This window comes from Trematomus bernacchii, unplaced genomic scaffold, assembly GCF_902827165.1.
Source record: "Trematomus bernacchii unplaced genomic scaffold, fTreBer1.1, whole genome shotgun sequence".
Lineage (NCBI taxonomy): Eukaryota > Metazoa > Chordata > Actinopteri > Perciformes > Nototheniidae > Trematomus > Trematomus bernacchii.
In genome coordinates this window covers 635,550-654,452 of record NW_022987568.1, presented here as the reverse complement: position 1 = coordinate 654,452, position 18,903 = coordinate 635,550, and the positions used below count along the sequence as shown (strand labels likewise).

At 39.6% G+C, this 18,903-nt stretch overlaps 1 protein-coding gene across 2 annotated transcripts in view; it reads left to right on the top strand.

Moving 5' to 3' along the window:
* Positions 1 to 18,366, top strand: part of LOC117479093 (histone acetyltransferase KAT7-like) — a 32,903-nt gene extending 14,537 nt beyond the window's left edge. For both annotated transcript variants that reach the window (XM_034126109.1, XM_034126108.1), the window contains 6 exons: positions 4,150 to 4,239; positions 5,861 to 6,001; positions 7,311 to 7,404; positions 8,693 to 8,839; positions 16,780 to 16,886; positions 17,381 to 18,366. In XM_034126109.1, the coding sequence (XP_033982000.1) occupies positions 4,150 to 4,239; positions 5,861 to 6,001; positions 7,311 to 7,404; positions 8,693 to 8,839; positions 16,780 to 16,886; positions 17,381 to 17,479 (678 nt within the window). In that variant the 3' untranslated portion in view covers positions 17,480 to 18,366. The remainder of the gene's footprint in view (positions 1 to 4,149; positions 4,240 to 5,860; positions 6,002 to 7,310; positions 7,405 to 8,692; positions 8,840 to 16,779; positions 16,887 to 17,380) is intronic.
* The last annotated feature ends 537 nt before the right edge of the window (positions 18,367 to 18,903 follow it).

Sequence of the window (18,903 nt, the reverse complement as noted above, 5' to 3'; positions counted from 1 at the left end):
AGGTGTATATCAGTATGTAGTGTCTCTACTTTAAAGAGTCCCCTCCTGCTGATGTTCAGGTGTATATCAGTATGTAGTGTCTCTTCTTTAAAGAGTCCCCTCCTGCTGATGTTCAGGTGTATATCAGTATGTAGTGTCTCTACTTTAAAGAGTCCTCTCCTGCTGATGTTCAGGTGTATATCAGTATGTAGTGTCTCTACTTTAAAGAGTCCTCTCCTGCTGATGTTCAGGTGTATATCAGTATGTAGTGTCTCTACTTTAAAGAGTCCTCTCCTGCTGATGTTCAGGTGTATATCAGTATGTAGTGTCTCTACTTTAAAGAGTCCTCTCCTTCTGATGTTCAGGTGTATATCAGTATGTAGTGTCTCTACTTTAAAGAGTTTTTTTATTTTAGAATTGTTTTCTGTCACACAAATATCAAATGGTCGGTGACGCAGAGATCAAGGAACAGACGTGACAGCAGCACAGCGACACCACACACGGAGCAGTCTGCTTTCTCCACCAACACCAGTCCAGAACTAACAGCAGAATGACCCGCTCTGAATCAGGCCCTGTCGCTGCGCCTCAGAGACACACAGGGAGGGATTTGTGTTTTTTGAAAAACACTCGTTATCGTCATGTCAGGTTTTTGGTGGATTTAATCAAGTCTTGGATTGCAGAGTATGAATGTCCTCTAGCAATTTTCAGACGATATATACTTGTGTAAAGTTTGTGAAGGCAGGAGGAAAAAAGCTTCCGCGATCACCGTCTCCTCTCCGTTCCTCCAAACCCCGCCCCCTCCCTGAAAATAATGAGTGACAGGCTGATAGTGACCCGATAGAACCGTTAGTATTCACTTAATCACTGATTGAGATATAATGAAGCTAACCTAATCTCATACATTCATGGGATTTATGTAACAGTAAGACAGAGAATGTAAGTGTGCACCCACATGCACTATTTTTGTTTGTATAATTCTGTTGTAAATACTCCTGTTGTCTGCTGTGTTCAGACTCAAGTCATTCAGGACATTCAGTGTCCTCTCTTTAACAGAAGACCGTAGCTAGAAGCTGCAGCTAGACTGCAGAAGCATTAGTTTTTTGTTTTTGAGGATGGAACAACTTCACACACAGATATAGGGAGGCTAGACCTATACAATTAATTTATTTTGGTTTATAATTTAATGTCAAGACGAAGAAGAAAAAGATGGCTGAACAACTGTTCAGTGTCAATCCTGTGGAGATATCCAAAATAATGTTCAGCTTAAGTCTCAGCAAAACTCACAACTAGGGATGTCCCGATCACCTTTTTTTGCTCCCGATCCGATTCCGATCATTTGATTTTGACAATCTGCCGATACCGATTTTTCCCGATCCGATCTTTATGCAATGCATTAAGAGAAAAAAAGGTAACAGATAACGACTGGTCATCCAACGCGATGAATTCAGCTATCTTGGCTGTTCTGGGGTAGTTTCTCTTTCCTTTTAAAAGTCTCTGAAAGTGTCGGTTGTTTCAGTGCCGTTACCCGAGTGGCCGCTGTGTACTCGTCGTGTTGTTGTTGGTGTTCGTATTAGATTGGTCATGTTGAACGTAGCTCTGTTCTTTCCACCACGCGGAACCTCCGCCTTGCAAACATTGCATCTGGCTGTTACACTGCCTTCGCTTTCAATTTTATAATACTTCCAAACTCCTGACATTTTCTCTGTCCCGACTCCCGAGTCACCAGCTGAACGTAGCCTCTTGTTAGCTTACTGCTACTATTAGACACTGCGCCCACTCTGTTGCCAGATTTGAGAGAAATAAGCAACCAGGTCTGAAAACAAGCCCAAAAGAAGCAACACATACATGATGTTGTGTAATTTTAACCCAAAACTAAGGCCTCAGGATGACTTTAAGACGTGAACATGGTCATTTTTGTTTTGTAACATTAAATAAAATAATAAAAATATTTTATAAAAAAACAAAAAAAAAATCCCGATCCTCGATTTTTTTCTCCCGATTCCGATCTTTTGAAAATCACGTGATCGGCTCCGATCCCCGATCACGTGATCGGATCGGGACATCTCTACTCACAACATTTCTGGAGCCTTGTAGACCCAGAAAACTCTAAGAACATTCACCAAGCAGCACTGAAAATGTCTGCTTTATTTGGTTCTGTTCTACATGCCTTTGTGAAGCAGCTTTTTCTGACATGAATGAAATCTAAATACAGAACAATACTGACTGATGAACATTTAAATGACTCTATTAGAGTGAACCTAAGTGGGTACACTCCAGCATACACCTCTATGGTGGACTGCATGCAGTGCCATTCATCTCACTAACTGTACAAAATAGTGAAATGCTTGTAAGGTGGTGATTAAGGACACTTATGTGAATGTTCAGTGATGTACTCACTATGTGGGCCGTAATAATATGTGAGAAATCTTCGTTTTCTTGGACCTTGATGTGAAGTTAAGATTTTTGATAAGCTTTAGGTATTGCAATTTCACACGTGTAGAAAAGTATAACTTAATTCAACTGATGAGGGCTATGTGAATAAATGTAAGCGATGTGATGCAAGTAGCTCTTGGCCACTTTAATTTTTTCAAAGTAGCTCTCAGATGAAGAAAGGTTGGAGACCCCTGCTTTAAAGTATACAGTATATAAAGAGTTATGCTGTTCTTTAAAGTTTCTCTCGACTGTGGAGATGATTTATTTTCATGAAAGTCAGACTAAAGACTCTGATGGAGAGAAAATGGACGTTGACAGAATATAAATCTGAGTGTATATCTCTAACCTCACTATCTCTCAGCCTCAGGATACTCAGAAGTGTAACCCTGGACCAAGCAGACTCTGTTGAGAGAGACTGAATCACTTGTGATAGACTCTGTTTCTATAGAGGCAGAGAAACTGAAGACAGACTGAGCGTCATGCTTCTGAGCCTACAGGTCAAAACCAATACAAGGCCGTATTTAAAACACCAGCTGGATGTTTTGGAAAAAATATGTAATTGTGATTAATATGACTGATTCAACCTATTGGCAAGAATGATCAAAGTCAAAGTCAACTTTGGGGAGAGAGAGGGAGGGGATAGAGTGGAGTGGGGAGAGTGGAGAGGAGAGAGTGGAGAGAGAGGAGGGAGGGAGAGAGTTCAGCCTCCTGACAGCCGGGTCTAAAGCTGTTCTTTAGTGGAGTAGTGCTCGGCCTCAGGCTGCAGAGCCTCCTCCCTGAAGGCAGGATCATTAATAACTAGAGAATGCAATTCCTGAAGAAATTGCTAGTGGGAATGCTTTATGCTGAAAAGTAATGTGTAAGAAGAAAGTGAAGAATTTAGATTGAAATGATACATGAACACTGGGGGCTTGAATGTGTGATTAGAGAAGAAAAGAAAGTAAAAAGGCTTGGAAAAGCAGCAGAATATTTGAACTGCAAACTTTTGAACTAACTTGATGGCGAATGATCTGTCGCCATGCCAACGGCATTTGATGACATCCCATAATACGCTTAGATGCGTTGATGGCTGCATCGTTACCAAACCTGTGAAGTTTTGGGCCGTTTGGAGCATTTTCACTGAAGTTATGAGAAAACCGTGTTTCATGGCGGGCATTGTGTTGCCATGGCAACGGCATGTCCCGTAGATGTCTTCACGGCTGGACTGTTAGCACACATGTGAAGTTTGAGCACTTTTTGAACATTTGAATAGGAGTTATAGCGACATCATGCTTTATGGTGAGGGATGCGTTTCCATGGAAACGGCATATGGTGAGATTTCAGATTTGGCGTAGAGCTGTTGAGGCATGGACCGGTGATATACAAGTGAAGATTGGGGGACGATCGGACCGTGTCCATTCCCACTAAATAAGATGAGGATAACGGATGAGAGGATCTTCATTGATCCCAAATTGGGAAATGTTTGCATTGCAGCATCAAAACAAAACAAGGCATTGCACACAAGTAGATAATGAAAGAGTAGAAATAAACAATACTAGAAATGAAACATCTGATGCAAAGTGATCCACTCCTGTCATATAGAAATACTAGGTTTCCTTTCCAGATATCGCAGCCCTATTCCATCTTGATCATAGATTTCAATACAAAATGAGCTTTATTTGACACTAAAAGTGGAAAATGTTCCTCTTGTGAATAAATTAACCTGATTTTACTCTCTGTGGTCTCGTCTCCTCGCAGGCGAAGTGTGTGTGGAAGCATCCTCCAGGAGACGAGATCTACAGGAAGGGAAACATCTCGGTGTTCGAGGTGGACGGGAAGAAGAACAAGGTAAGAGATCAGATTCAAACTCCACCGTTAGCAGATTACCTAAGGACAGAGATTAAGATTTGAGAAATCTAGTTTATTTTGTAAACTACTTATCTTTAGAAAAATGACCTTACTTTAAATGGAGAAACTACATTTTCTAAAATCGTCTAATATTGTAAAAAATATATATACAGTATATATATAAAAATAAATTGCCCATTTTATATATATATACAAAAAAAATCATTAAACACCAATATTTTCTAAATGTATTTCATTATCAAACAATAACATTACCTCAAAAAACTAACAATATTTTCGGGAAATCCATCCAAAACTAAATATATTAGGCTTGAACATAGTTACCAGAAAACAAAGTGCTCCATGAATAACAGGAGAGTCGAACAGTTTCAAACTGAAATGTAAAAGTTGTTTTGCCAAAATATGCTACTCGCACCTAAAAAATCTCAATAAACTGGCGAGCCGTGATGATGACTTCATGAATATTTATTTAGTTTTTACATTTGTTTTAGTTCTACAATTTAGTGTCATAATAAACTCCAAATTCAGTCTGAATCTCTTTTTACACTCAAAGGGGTCGGGAAATATGTTAAAATGTTCAAACCAGCGATTGCAAGTGTGTGTTCTGTGTTCTGTGTTCTGTGTGTGTGTGTGTGTGTGTGTGTGTGTGTGTGTGTGTGTGTGTGTGTGTGTGGTGTGTGTGTGTGTGTGGTGTGTGTGTGTGTGTGTGTGTGTGTGTGTGTGTGTGTGTGTGTGTGTGTGTGTGTGTGTGTGTGTGTGTGTGTGTGTGTGTGTGTGTGTGTGTGTGTGTGTGTGTGTGTGTGTGTGGTGTGTGTGTGTGGTGTGTGTGTGTGTGTGTGTGTGTGTGTGTGTGTGTGTGTGTGTGTGTGTGTGTGTGTGTGTGTGTGTGTGTGTGTGTGTGTGTGTGTGTGTGTGTGTGTGTGTGTGTGTGTGTGTGTGTGTGTGTGTGTGTGTGTGTGTGTGTGTGTGTGATGTGTGTGTGTGTGTGTGTGTGTGTGTGTGTGTGTGTGTGTGTGTGTGTGTGTGTGTGTGTGTGTGTGCAACAGTGTGAGCGTTAAGGAGAGGTGATGCTACCTTCAAATCCTTTTAGTTTGATGTTTGTTGGGTAAAAACCTGCACTTTATCCTAGTTTTTCTGTAGTGTTTCCTCTTTAAAACCAGTCCCCTGACGCCAATGGTTTCCCCTGAATATAATCCTCCCGTAGTTAATGAGATAAAGAACACACACACACACACACACACACACACACACACACACACACACACACACACACACAACACACACTGTGATCTCGTTATGTTGTGACTGCTGGAGGGGGTTTATGGAGAAACCCAGAGAAGTTTTAGAAAGTAACCACTTTTACTCAAATACTGTACTTAAGTATAACTTTGAGGTACTTTGCTTGTGTATATCCTTTTTGATAGATTTCATTACTAGCTACAGTTACAATAATCAAAGTCAGTCAAAGTCAATTTGTGTGTACAGACAGCGATCGAAATACCGTTTCCCACAATCCTGAATACAAAGAAATACAAATATATATAAAATATGTATAAAATCCTACTTTATTTCCCGTGAACTGTGAATGTGTGTGTTCCAGATCTACTGTCAGAACCTGTGTCTGCTGGCGAAGCTCTTCCTGGATCACAAGACTCTTTATTACGACGTGGAGCCGTTTCTGTTCTACGCCATGACAGAATCCGACTCGACGGGCTGCCACCTGGTGGGGTACTTCTCCAAGGTGAGAGGAACCTGCCAGCACGTACGACACGATAATACTTTCATGGTCAGATCAAGTCTGAAATGAGCAGCTCCATGTGTAACATCAACATAGTCAGATATCGTTCACTCAGGAGCTGGACTGGAGGGAAATGTTCAACTACTTGTATCTACTGGAATATTTTTAATTGTATGGAGATAATAATCGAGAAGACAACATATTTGTCTTGACCTGACATTTTAAAAATCATTAAATATATAAAATACACAGAATTTTCGAAATCTTGATTGAAAAATATCACCACGTTTTAAAAAAGAAATCACATTTATTTTTTATAACATTTTGTAAAAACACCTTATTTTTCAAAAATTACCTAATTATCGAAATCTCACCTTATTTTAAGAAATACATGATTAAAAAAAATTGCCATATTTTCCCCCAAAAGTTACTTAGTTTCTGAAAACTTAGCTAACTTTTCCAAAAATGTATACATTTGAAATAAATACATTTTCCCCCAAACATTTTTTAACTTTTGTTTCCAAAAATAACAATTTCCCAAAAATCTTTTAAAAAATGTACAATTATTTTTTCTTTCAATTAACTCTATTTTTGAAAAATGACCTCACTTTTACAAATATATGCTGGTACAGCTCTGGAAAACATGAACAGACCACTCCAAATGTTTCTTAAATCTCCATCCCTACATGTAGACAACCATTCGTGTCTGTTGAATTCCAACTCAGAGAAATGCTGTCAGTAGTTTATCGAGTAACAACTCAAACACTAATCTATAAATAGTAATACCAGAGAAGCTGATAATGCTGAAGTGGTCTCTTAATCTTTTCCCAGAGCTGTCTGTTACCTTTTTAGATAAAGAGTTTGTTTAAAAAAACATGTGACGGCTTTTGTCATTTCTAAAGTTTAGGTGAATATCTTGGGGAACAAAGAGGTGGAAAAATATCCCAAATGTTAGACAGAAGTTAAAAAGGAAAGATGAATAATTTGTATATCAGAATGTTGTTTTTCTCCAACAGTAACATGCTAGTTGATGCACTGATATTAACACTCAACTCATGTCTTATTTTTTTACAATTGATTACATATGGAGGGAATTTTTCTGCACAATGACTGTTTTTACCAGGAGTACATTTTGCTAATAATACATACGTTTTAAGTGAGATTTGATTATATGACTTTGACTTTTTGGACAGTAAGGTGTTGGCATTTTGACGTGAGTAAAGGATGTGAACACTTCCTCCACCTCAGCTGATATTAACCCTTAAAATCAGCTGATCTCTTGTGTGTCTGTGTTTCTGTTCCCTCTCTGCAGGAGAAGAACTCCTTCCTGAACTACAACGTGTCGTGTATCCTCACCATGCCTCAGTACATGAGGCAGGGCTACGGCAAGATGCTCATCGACTTCAGTGAGTGTGTGTGTGCGCGTGTGCGTGTGTGTGCGTGTGCGTGTGTGTGTTCAGATTTAGGCCCTCACACACTCTTGTTGTTTTTTTATTAAAGTCATTAATTTCCTACTTTGTTTTCTCCGTATCTTGTCTACATTTCCTCAGAGGGAGAAGACGATGCTTAAGAAGTACTTTATTGATCCCAATTCGGTAAATGTTTGCGTTGCAGCAGCATAAAAACACAAGGAATTGTACATTGGAGAAATAAAAAAACTAGAAATGAACAATCCAAAATGTAAACGTCTCAAATAGAAATAAAATAGCATTAAAACAAATGTGAGAAAGGAACAGAGTGCAGGACATTTAGAGGATACAGGAAGAGATACAGGAAACACTGGTGACCAGAGGTGGGAAGTATTGAAGTACAAATACTTCCTTACTGTACTTGAGTACATGTTTCTGGTATCAGTACTTTACTCCACTACTTATCTTTCTGACGACTTTTTACTTTTACTTCTTACATGTTGAACCCAAATACCTGTACTTTCTACTTCTTACATGTTGAACCCAAATACCTGTACTTTCTACTTCTTACATTTTGAACCCAAATACCTGTACTTTCTACTTCTTACATTTTGAACCCAAATACCTGTACTTTCTACTTCTTACATGTTGAACACAAATACCTGAACTTTCTACTTCTTACATGTTGAACACAAATACCTGTACTTTCTACTTCTTACATGTTGAACACAAATACCTGTACTTTCTACTTCTTACATGTTGAACACAAATACCTGTACTTTCTACTTCTTACATGTTGAACTCAAATACCTGTACTTTCTACTTCTTACATGTTGAACACAAATACCTGTACTTTCTACTTCTCTCATTTCCCAAACAGGCTGGTTCCTTTAGTTTGAATGTGTGTTTGGTGGCGTGATCATTATTATTTAGAGTCATTGCGTGCCTATTGATTTGAACACGATCCGTGTATCCATCATTTCCTGGTCTTCTCTAAAGAAGAGGGACCAATGAAAACGTTGTCATGTTGCCGTTGTTCAGCATGGAAACATTCATTAGCTAACAATGACATTATTGTTCTATTAATATAAAGGGAGGTCAGGTACTCTTTAAAACAGCTGCTAGTTATGGGTACTTTTTACTGAAGTACATTTCAAAGCCCTCTTTACTTTCACTTGAGTAAAGAAGTTTAGTCAGTACTTCTACTTTTACCAGAGTATTTTTAACAGTAACAAATTAAGAAGGAGTGTTCAAATTAAAGACGTCCATCTTGTGTGTGTTTCAGGCTACCTGCTGTCGAAGGTGGAGGAGAAGGTGGGCTCTCCTGAGAGACCGCTCTCTGACCTCGGGCTCATCAGCTATAGAAGCTACTGGAAGGAAGTTCTGCTGAGATACCTGCACGACTTCCAGGGGAAAGAGATCTCCATCAAAGGTCAGGACTCTTTAAAGTAGAGACACTACATACTGATATACACCTGAACATCAGCAGGAGAGGACTCTTTAAAGTAGAGACACTACATACTGATATACACCTGAACATCAGCAGGAGAGGACTCTTTAAAGTAGAGACACTACATACTGATATACACCTGAACATCAGCAGGAGAGGACTCTTTAAAGTAGAGACACTACATACTGATATACACCTGATCATCAGCAGGAGAGGACTCTTTAAAGTAGAGACACTACATACTGATATACACCTGAACATCAGCAGGAGAGGACTCTTTAAAGTAGGGACACTACATACTGATATACACCTGATCATCAGCAGGAGAGGACTCTTTAAAGTAGAGACACTACATACTGATATACACCTGAACATCAGCAGGAGAGGACTCTTTAAAGTAGAGACACTACATACTGATATACACCTGAACATCAGCAGGAGAGGACTCTTTAAAGTAGAGACACTACATACTGATATACACCTGAACATCAGCAGGAGAGGACTCTTTAAAGTAGAGACACTACATACTGATATACACCTGATCATCATCAGCAGGAGAGGACTCTTTAAAGTAGAGACACTACATACTGATATACACCTGAACATCAGCAGGAGAGGACTCTTTAAAGTAGAGACACTACATACTGATATACACCTGATCATCATCAGCAGGAGAGGACTCTTTAAAGCAGTGGCGTAGCCAGGAATTATTGTGTGGGGTGGGCCTGGAGAAATGTAGGTGGGCCAGGGGGAGACTTATTAAGCGTGGGGTCTGAGCTGAAACTTCATTAATGATTTTAATGATTTTGTAATGCACTAATTGAACATAAGCATAAACTAGCAGTGAAAACAAAAACATAGGCACGGCTTTAACGGTACTTTTATCGTTTTTTTTGGAGAAAAAAATAAGGTAAACTAACACAAATTGTGAACAAAACTATCATTGCTTTTTATTTTAATTAAATACATAATATTTCACATCAAAAGAAACAACAGTGTTTTAACAAATCGTATTAAATAATGTGATGACAGAACTGTAAACAGAATAGCTGAAACTTTAACAAAATAAATAACTCAGTTACCTCTAATCATTAGCCCATGTTTGTATAATTGAGTTAACTCCGTGTGTTGCTGCTAGCATACATAACACCTGACGTGGGAAAGTTACTCGTGGATGGGGCTACAGCGCTACTAGAAAGACAGTCGAACCCGGTGCATTTCTCCGTTTGAATGTGGTGCACTTTTACAAGATGTTTAGACAAATTGCTCGTGTTACCGCCCTTCCATGCTAAACTCTTATTGTACTTTTGGTAACGAGCATTGTCCTCATCGAACAGGTAAAGTTTAACCACACCTCGGACGCGTTCTCTCCGCCATCTCCTCCGTGTGTGTGTGTTGCTGCATGTAGCAGCTGCGTGTGTGTAAACTGCCCCGCCCCCTCGCACACAGGCGGGGGAGAGAGATCTCTCGTCTGGATTGGAAAGATCGAAAATACTAAAAATAATCATAGACGCATTTTGCTGTCTTTTTGCATATAAGAAACAGAGTTGGCGACACTAAAACTGCAATATAATGTTTGTGTAGCAATAATACATATGAGATATATTTTTTACATGTCTCCAGTACCGACCGATAACGTCGGAGCTTAATGGTACCACGGTCTTTAATAATTCAGCCCTAGGGCTCGGTACCCATCCCTACACATGACTGGCTCGGCGGCCACAGGTTGTTTATCCTTGACAGTCGCACAGTGGGCACACACTGAGAGTTTTCATATTCAGCAAATGTGTACACGCTTCACTGCAGACCTCAAGAAGAAATAAGACTTTCGTTAACTCACGGCAAAACCTACTTTACTTACTAATTTACTCACGGTAAAAAAATGCACTCCCTATTCCATTGTCATGAAGGTGGAATCTAACTATATCCAGAATAAGTTTGATTGGATCCCAGCTAGAAACATGTTTATTTCTGCTGTAAAGTTGGGCATTTTAACATGGGGGTCTATGGGAATTGCTCCTTTCTGCATCCATCCCCTGTTGGCCACTAGAGGAACTGCAGTTTGTGGCACTTCCTTCTGGGCTTCCCGGCTCTGCGCTATAACGCGCTGATTGGCTGTGGGTGGGCCAGACGTGCATGTGGGTGGGCCCAGGCCCACCCGGGCCCACCCACAGCTACGCCACTGCTTTAAAGTAGAGACACTACATACTGATATACACCTGAACATCAACAGGAGAGGACTCTTTAAAGCAGAGACACTACATACTGATATACACTTGAACATCAGCAGGAGAGGACTCTTTAAAGTAGAGACACTACATACTGATATACACCTGAACATCAGCAGGAAAGGACTCTTTAAAGTAGAGACACTACATACTGATATACACCTGAACATCAGCAGGAGAGGACTCTTTAAAGTAGAGACACTACATACTGATATACACCTGAACATCAGCAGGAGAGGACTCTTTAAAGTAGAGACACTACATACTGATATACACCTGAACATCAGCAGGAGAGGACTCTTTAAAGTACAGACACTACATACTGATATACACCTGAACATCAGCAGGAGAGGACTCTTTAAAGTAGAGACACTACATACTGATATACACCTGAACATCAGCAGGAGAGGACTCTTTAAAGTAGAGACACTACATACTGATATACACCTGAACATCAGCAGGAGAGGACTCTTTAAAGTAGAGACACTACATACTGATATACACCTGAACATCAGCAGGAGAGGACTCTTTAAAGTAGAGACACTACATACTGATATACACCTGAACATCAGCAGGAGAGGACTCTTTAAAGTAGAGACACTACATACTGATATACACCTGAACATCAGCAGGAGAGGACTCTTTAAAGTAGAGACACTACATACTGATATACACCTGAACATCAGCAGGAGAGGACTCTTTAAAGTAGAGACACTACATACTGATATACACCTGAACATCAGCAGGAGAGGACTCTTTAAAGTAGAGACACTACATACTGATATACACCTGAACATCAGCAGGAGAGGACTCTTTAAAGTAGAGACACTACATACTGATATACACCTGAACATCAGCAGGAGAGGACTCTTTAAAGTAGAGACACTACATACTGATATACACCTGAACATCAGCAGGAGAGAACTCTTTAAAGTAGAGACACTACATACTGATATACACCTGAACATCAGCAGGAGAGGACTCTTTAAAGTGGAGACACTACATACTGATATACACGTGAACATCAGCAGGAGAGCACTCTTTAAAGTAGAGACACTACATACTGATATACACCTGAACATCAGCAGGAGAGGACTCTTTAAAGTAGAGACACTACATACTGATATACACCTGAACATCAGCAGGAGAGGACTCTTTAAAGTAGAGACACTACATACTGATATACACCTGAACATCAGCAGGAGAGGACTCTTTAAAGTAGAGACACTACATACTGATATACACCTGAACATCAGCAGGAGAGGACTCTTTAAAGTAGAGACACTACATACTGATATACACCTGAACATCAGCAGGAGAGGACTCTTTAAAGTAGAGACACTACATACTGATATACACCTGAACATCAGCAGGAGAGGACTCTTTAAAGTAGGGACACTACATACTGATATACACCTGAACATCAGCAGGAGAGAACTCTTTAAAGTAGAGACACTAAATACTGATATACACCTGAACATCAGCAGGAGAGGACTCTTTAAAGTAGAGACACTACATACTGATATACACCTGAACATCAGCAGGAGAGCACTCTTTAAAGTAGAGACACTACATACTGATATACACCTGAACATCAGCAGGAGAGGACTCTTTAAAGTAGAGACACTACATACTGATATACACCTGAACATCAGCAGGAGAGAACTCTTTAAAGTAGAGACACTACATACTGATATACACCTGAACATCAGCAGGAGAGGACTCTTTAAAGTGGAGACACTACATACTGATATACACCTGAACATCAGCAGGAGAGAACTCTTTAAAGTAGAGACACTACATACTGATATACACCTGAACATCAGCAGGAGAGGACTCTTTAAAGTGGAGACACTACATACTGATATACACCTGAACATCAGCAGGAGAGCACTCTTTAAAGTAGAGACACTACATACTGATATACACCTGAACATCAGCAGGAGAGGACTCTTTAAAGTAGAGACACTACATACTGATATACACCTGAACATCAGCAGGAGAGGACTCTTTAAAGTAGAGACACTACATACTGATATACACCTGAACATCAGCAGGAGAGGACTCTTTAAAGTAGAGACACTACATACTGATATACACCTGAACATCAGCAGGAGAGGACTCTTTAAAGTAGAGACACTACATACTGATATACACCTGAACATCAGCAGGAGAGGACTCTTTAAAGTAGAGACACTACATACTGATATACACCTGAACATCAGCAGGAGAGGACTCTTTAAAGTGGAGACACTACATACTGATATACACCTGAACATCAGCAGGAGAGGACTCTTTAAAGTAGAGACACTACATACTGATATACACCTGAACATCAGCAGGAGAGGACTCTTTAAAGTAGAGACACTACATACTGATATACACCTGAACATCAGCAGGAGAGGACTCTTTAAAGTGGAGACACTACATACTGATATACACCTGAACATCAGCAGGAGAGGACTCTTTAAAGTAGAGACACTACATACTGATATACACCTGAACATCAGCAGGAGAGGACTCTTTAAAGTAGAGACACTACATACTGATATACACCTGAACATCAGCAGGAGAGGACTCTTTAAAGTAGAGACACTACATACTGATATACACCTGAACATCAGCAGGAGAGCACTCTTTAAAGTAGAGACACTACATACTGATATACACCTGAACATCAGCAGGAGAGGACTCTTTAAAGTAGAGACACTACATACTGATATACACCTGAACATCAGCAGGAGAGAACTCTTTAAAGTAGAGACACTACATACTGATATACACCTGAACATCAGCAGGAGAGGACTCTTTAAAGTGGAGACACTACATACTGATATACACCTGAACATCAGCAGGAGAGGACTCTTTAAAGTAGAGACACTACATACTGATATACACCTGAACATCAGCAGGAGAGGACTCTTTAAAGTGCAGACACTACATACTGATATACACCTGAACATCAGCAGGAGAGGACTCTTTAAAGTAGAGACACTACATACTGATATACACCTGAACATCAGCAGGAGAGGACTCTTTAAAGTAGAGACACTACATACTGATATACACCTGAACATCAGCAGGAGAGGACTCTTTAAAGTAGAGACACTACATACTGATATACACCTGAACATCAGCAGGAGAGCACTCTTTAAAGTAGAGACACTACATACTAATATACACCTGAACATCAGCAGGAGAGGACTCTTTAAAGTAGAGACACTACATACTGATATACACCTGAACATCAGCAGGAGAGCACTCTTTAAAGTAGAGACACTACATACTGACATACACCTGAACATCAGCAGGAGAGGACTCTTTAAAGTAGAGACACTACATACTGATATACACCTGAACATCAGCAGGAGAGGACTCTTTAAAGTAGAGACACTACATACTGATATAACTCTTTAATATCTGCCTTTGTGAATGTAACAAATAACTGATTCAATCGATTCAGAAACATCTTTTTGTCAGACTATAAAGAGGTATCAGTAGAACTCTTTAGATATCGTTCAGACAAACCGTGAATACTTCAGTCGTAACACTCTGTTCCCCGCATAGTTTAAAACGTTGTATGAATGCAGGAAGATCCTCTCACTGCTCAGACTCAGAATCTGCCCTCGGGTCTGTCTTTCTCTGCAGAGATTATTAAACATCAGGATCTTTTGATTACTTATTATTTCCATAAAGAGCCTCGCTGTGCTCGTTCTGCAGAAACACTTTCATGATGTTTCAGCTGCAGAGAAACAGCCGAGCTTCAACAATGATTTTAAGCAAAAGACACAAAAATGTGTCCCTGTGATTTGTATGTTTTTGTAATCGTCCACGCGTGAGGTTGACTCGACTTCTCAGTGTTTTTTTGGGACTCCTCGTGCAGGACATATTAACTCATGCTCACATAACTAGTCTTTACTCAGACGGTGAATCAAGTCAACATTAAACCAGGTTAAAGGCATGTTTTGCATTTGTTGAGTCTCTGCTGTTTTCAGGCACTTATCGTTGCCACTGTTAGCATGTTAGCATAACGCTCACGGTATTTGGCTCAAAGGACTGTGTTGTCTTAGTACAGATAGAACAAGCTGTTAGCATGGCCGTAGACATTGTGTTTCAATCATATTTTAGTCTGTAGTTATTCTTGAAAATACTGCCTCTGAAATGATTTTTGGAGTACTTGTCAACTCGCTTTTTTCCGTCCTAAACAGCTGATTGGACAGGTAACAAGGCAGCAATTAATAACCATTAATTGCTGCCTTGTACCTGTCGTCGTGGAAGTCCCAGATCTGCTGGAAACATGGTTTTGTTTGACATAAAATCTCGAGGTGCAAAGAGAAGACGACATTAAGTCTGCAATTTTTTCTGATTCGCAGAGACATCAGGAGAATCTTTAACACCGATATTTAAAACATTTTAACTTGTGCTTTTACAGTTATTTAAATCTGTTTGCTAACTGTGAAGGGAATATCGATGCCATGAGTATTGTGTGATACTGTGACGATTCAGCACAGTTTTTAGTGTTTAATCAGTAGTTTACGTGCACAGATTGATTGAGTACAAATACTTCGTTACTGTATAAGTACATTTTTCTGGTATCAGTACTTTACTCCTCTACTTATTTTTCTGACTACTTTTTACTTTGACTTCTTACATTTTGAACACAAATACCTGTACTTTCTACTTCTTACATGTTGAACCCAAATACCTGTACTTTCTACTTCTCACATTTTGAACACAAATACCTGTACTTTCTACTTCTTACATGTTGAACTCAAATACCTGTACTTTCTACTTCTCACATTTTGAACACAAATACCTGTACTTTCTACTTCTTACATTTTGAACTCAAATACCTGTACTTTCTACTTCTTACATGTTGAACTCAAATACCTGTACTTTCTACTTCTTACATGTTGAACTCAAATACCTGTACTTTCTACTTCTCACATTTTGAACACAAATACCTGTACTTTCTACTTCTTACATTTTGAACTCAAATACCTGTACTTTCTACTTCTTACATGTTGAACACAAATACCTGTACTTTCTACTTCTTACATGTTGAACTCAAATACCTGTACTTTCTACTTCTTACATGTTGAACTCAAATACCTGTACTTTCTACTTCTTACATTTTGAACTCAAATACCTGTACTTTCTACTTCTTACATGTTGAACTCAAATACCTGTACTTTCTACTTCTTACATGTTGAACTCAAATACCTGTACTTTCTACTTCTTACATGTTGAACTCAAATACCTGTACTTTCTACTTCTTACATGTTGAACCCAAATACCTGTACTTTCTACTTCTCACATTTCCCAAACAGGCTGGTTCCTTTAGTCTGAATGTGTGTTTGGTGGCGTGATCATTATTATTTAGAGTCATTGCGTGCCTATTGATTTGAACACGATCCGTGTATCCATCATTTCCTGGTCTTCTCTAAAGAAGAGGGAGCAGATTTTTTCCAGCTGTGTATTTTCAAATTCTAGCGCACTCGAGCCGGTTTCTCAAACTTACCTACCCCACCTTTAAGTACATTTCAAAGCCCATACTTCTTTACTTGAGTAAAGAAGTTTAGTCAGTACCTCTACTTTTACCAGAGTATTTTTAATCTGTACTTCTACTTGAGTAAAGGATGTGTGTACTTTCTCCATCTCTGACTCTCTCTTTTTCCTCTCTCTGTCTCTCAGAGATCAGTCAGGAGACGGCGGTGAACCCGGTGGATATCGTCAGCACTCTGCAGTCTCTCCAGATGCTCAAATACTGGAAGGGAAAACACCTGGTGTTAAAGAGACAGGTAGGAGACACTCAATCGACTTTTATTATTATTTTATTTTTTTTCAAAAGATTATTACTTTTATATATATATATATACCTGTTTTTAAAGTGACTTAATTTTCGAGTCACTTTAAAAAAAAAATTCTAAAATCATTTAAAAATGCTTAATTTTCGAGAAATGCTTGATTTAATTAAAAAAATTACCTAACTGCAAATCTTACAAAAATGAAGTTTTTTTGAAAGATTTGCCTCATTTTTGAAAGATATTCAATATTTAAGAATAATGTAATTTCCGAATAAAAAGCTTAATTTAAAAAAAGAACACGTAATTATAAATAAATCTCCAAACTTTTTCCAAAAACGTACATTTTAGAAAAAAAACGGAATAAAAAATAAAACGGAATTTTGGAAAAATCATTTAGCTTTTCAAAAATTATGTTATAATTTTCTTTACAATTTACTAAAAGATCTGCACATTTTTCAAACATTTCTTAATTTCCTGTCTCTCTGAAGGACCTCATCGACGACTGGAAGGCGAGGGAGACGAAGCGCGGAAACAGCAAGACCATCGAACCCAAAGCCTTAAAGTGGACGCCGCCTAAAGGGACATAGAGGATGCTTTCACACTGAAAACACACACACACACACACACACACATACACACGCACACATACACATACACACGCACACACACACACACACACACACACACACACACACACACACACACACACACTCCTGTAAAAACGCTTCATCAGCTTCAGCAGAGTCTCTGGGTTCAGCAGCCACCGTCACAGCTCAGAAATCTAAAAAATACATGGACATTTGTTGGAAGATGTGCATTAATCTGCACCTAAAACACGACTGAATGATCAGAAATGTGTATTTAATGTTTAAGACGTCGCTTTGTGTAGCATCTCACTCTGCAAAATGTGACGAGCTGTAGTCAGAGTCACTATGATGGTTAAAGGATGAACAAAAAGTGATGTTGATGTGATGTGTGAATACAGGATCACCCTCATCTGTTTCCTGCAGAGTGAGTAATGTCTGCACCAGGCTCTCCCTCTAATCCAATCAGCAGCGACCGGTATGGAACCGGTGCCGCTTTTCATTTTGTTCTCCAGACGTTCGGACACAAAGCAGGTCGGCTGCTCGTTGACTCATGCAATGCATCATGGGAGACGCAGACGAGCGGGCCGTGATTTCATCAACGCATAACGTTGGTGGAAATAGCAGCCAGGAGCTCGAGTGGCAAAAAAAATGAATAGAGCCACGAAGGAATGAGTCCTAAAACCAGACATGAGTCAGCATTTAATCACTTTCTGCCTGAAATAAGTTGGGTGGTTAACACAAGCTGAAGAGATTAAAATACGTCAGTAAATACTCCACTGGTGAATTAAAAACTACGGTTGCTAACAAGTGTCTAAATGAGACGACTAAACGTCATCACGCCCAACATTAGCCTCCTTAGCGGTGGTGACGTGAAGTCATGTGACCGTGCTGTAGTTCCTTTATAGCCCAACATTAGCCTCCTTTAGCTTAGCGGTGGTGACGTGAAGTCATGTGACCGTGCTGTAGTTCCTTTATAGCCCAACATTAGCCACCTTTAGCTTAGCGGTGGTGACGTGAAGTCATGTGACCGTGCTGTAGTTCCTTTACAGCCCAACATTAGCCACCTTTAGCTTAGCGGTGGTGACGTGAAGTCACGTGACCGTGCTGTAGTTCCTTTATAGCCCAACATTAGCCTCCTTTAGCTTAGCGGTGGTGACGGGAAGTCATGTGACCGTGCTGTAGTTCCTTATATAGAGGCTAATGTTGGGCTATAAAGGAACTACAGCACGGTCACATGACTTCACGTCACCACCGCTAAGCTAAAGGTGGCTAATGTTGGGCTATAAAAGAACTACAACACGGTCACGTGACTTCACGTCACCACCGCTAAGCTAAAGGTGGCTAATGTTGGGCTATAAAGGAACTACAGCACGGTCACATGACTTCACGTCACCACCGCTAAGCTAAAGGTGGCTAATGTTGGG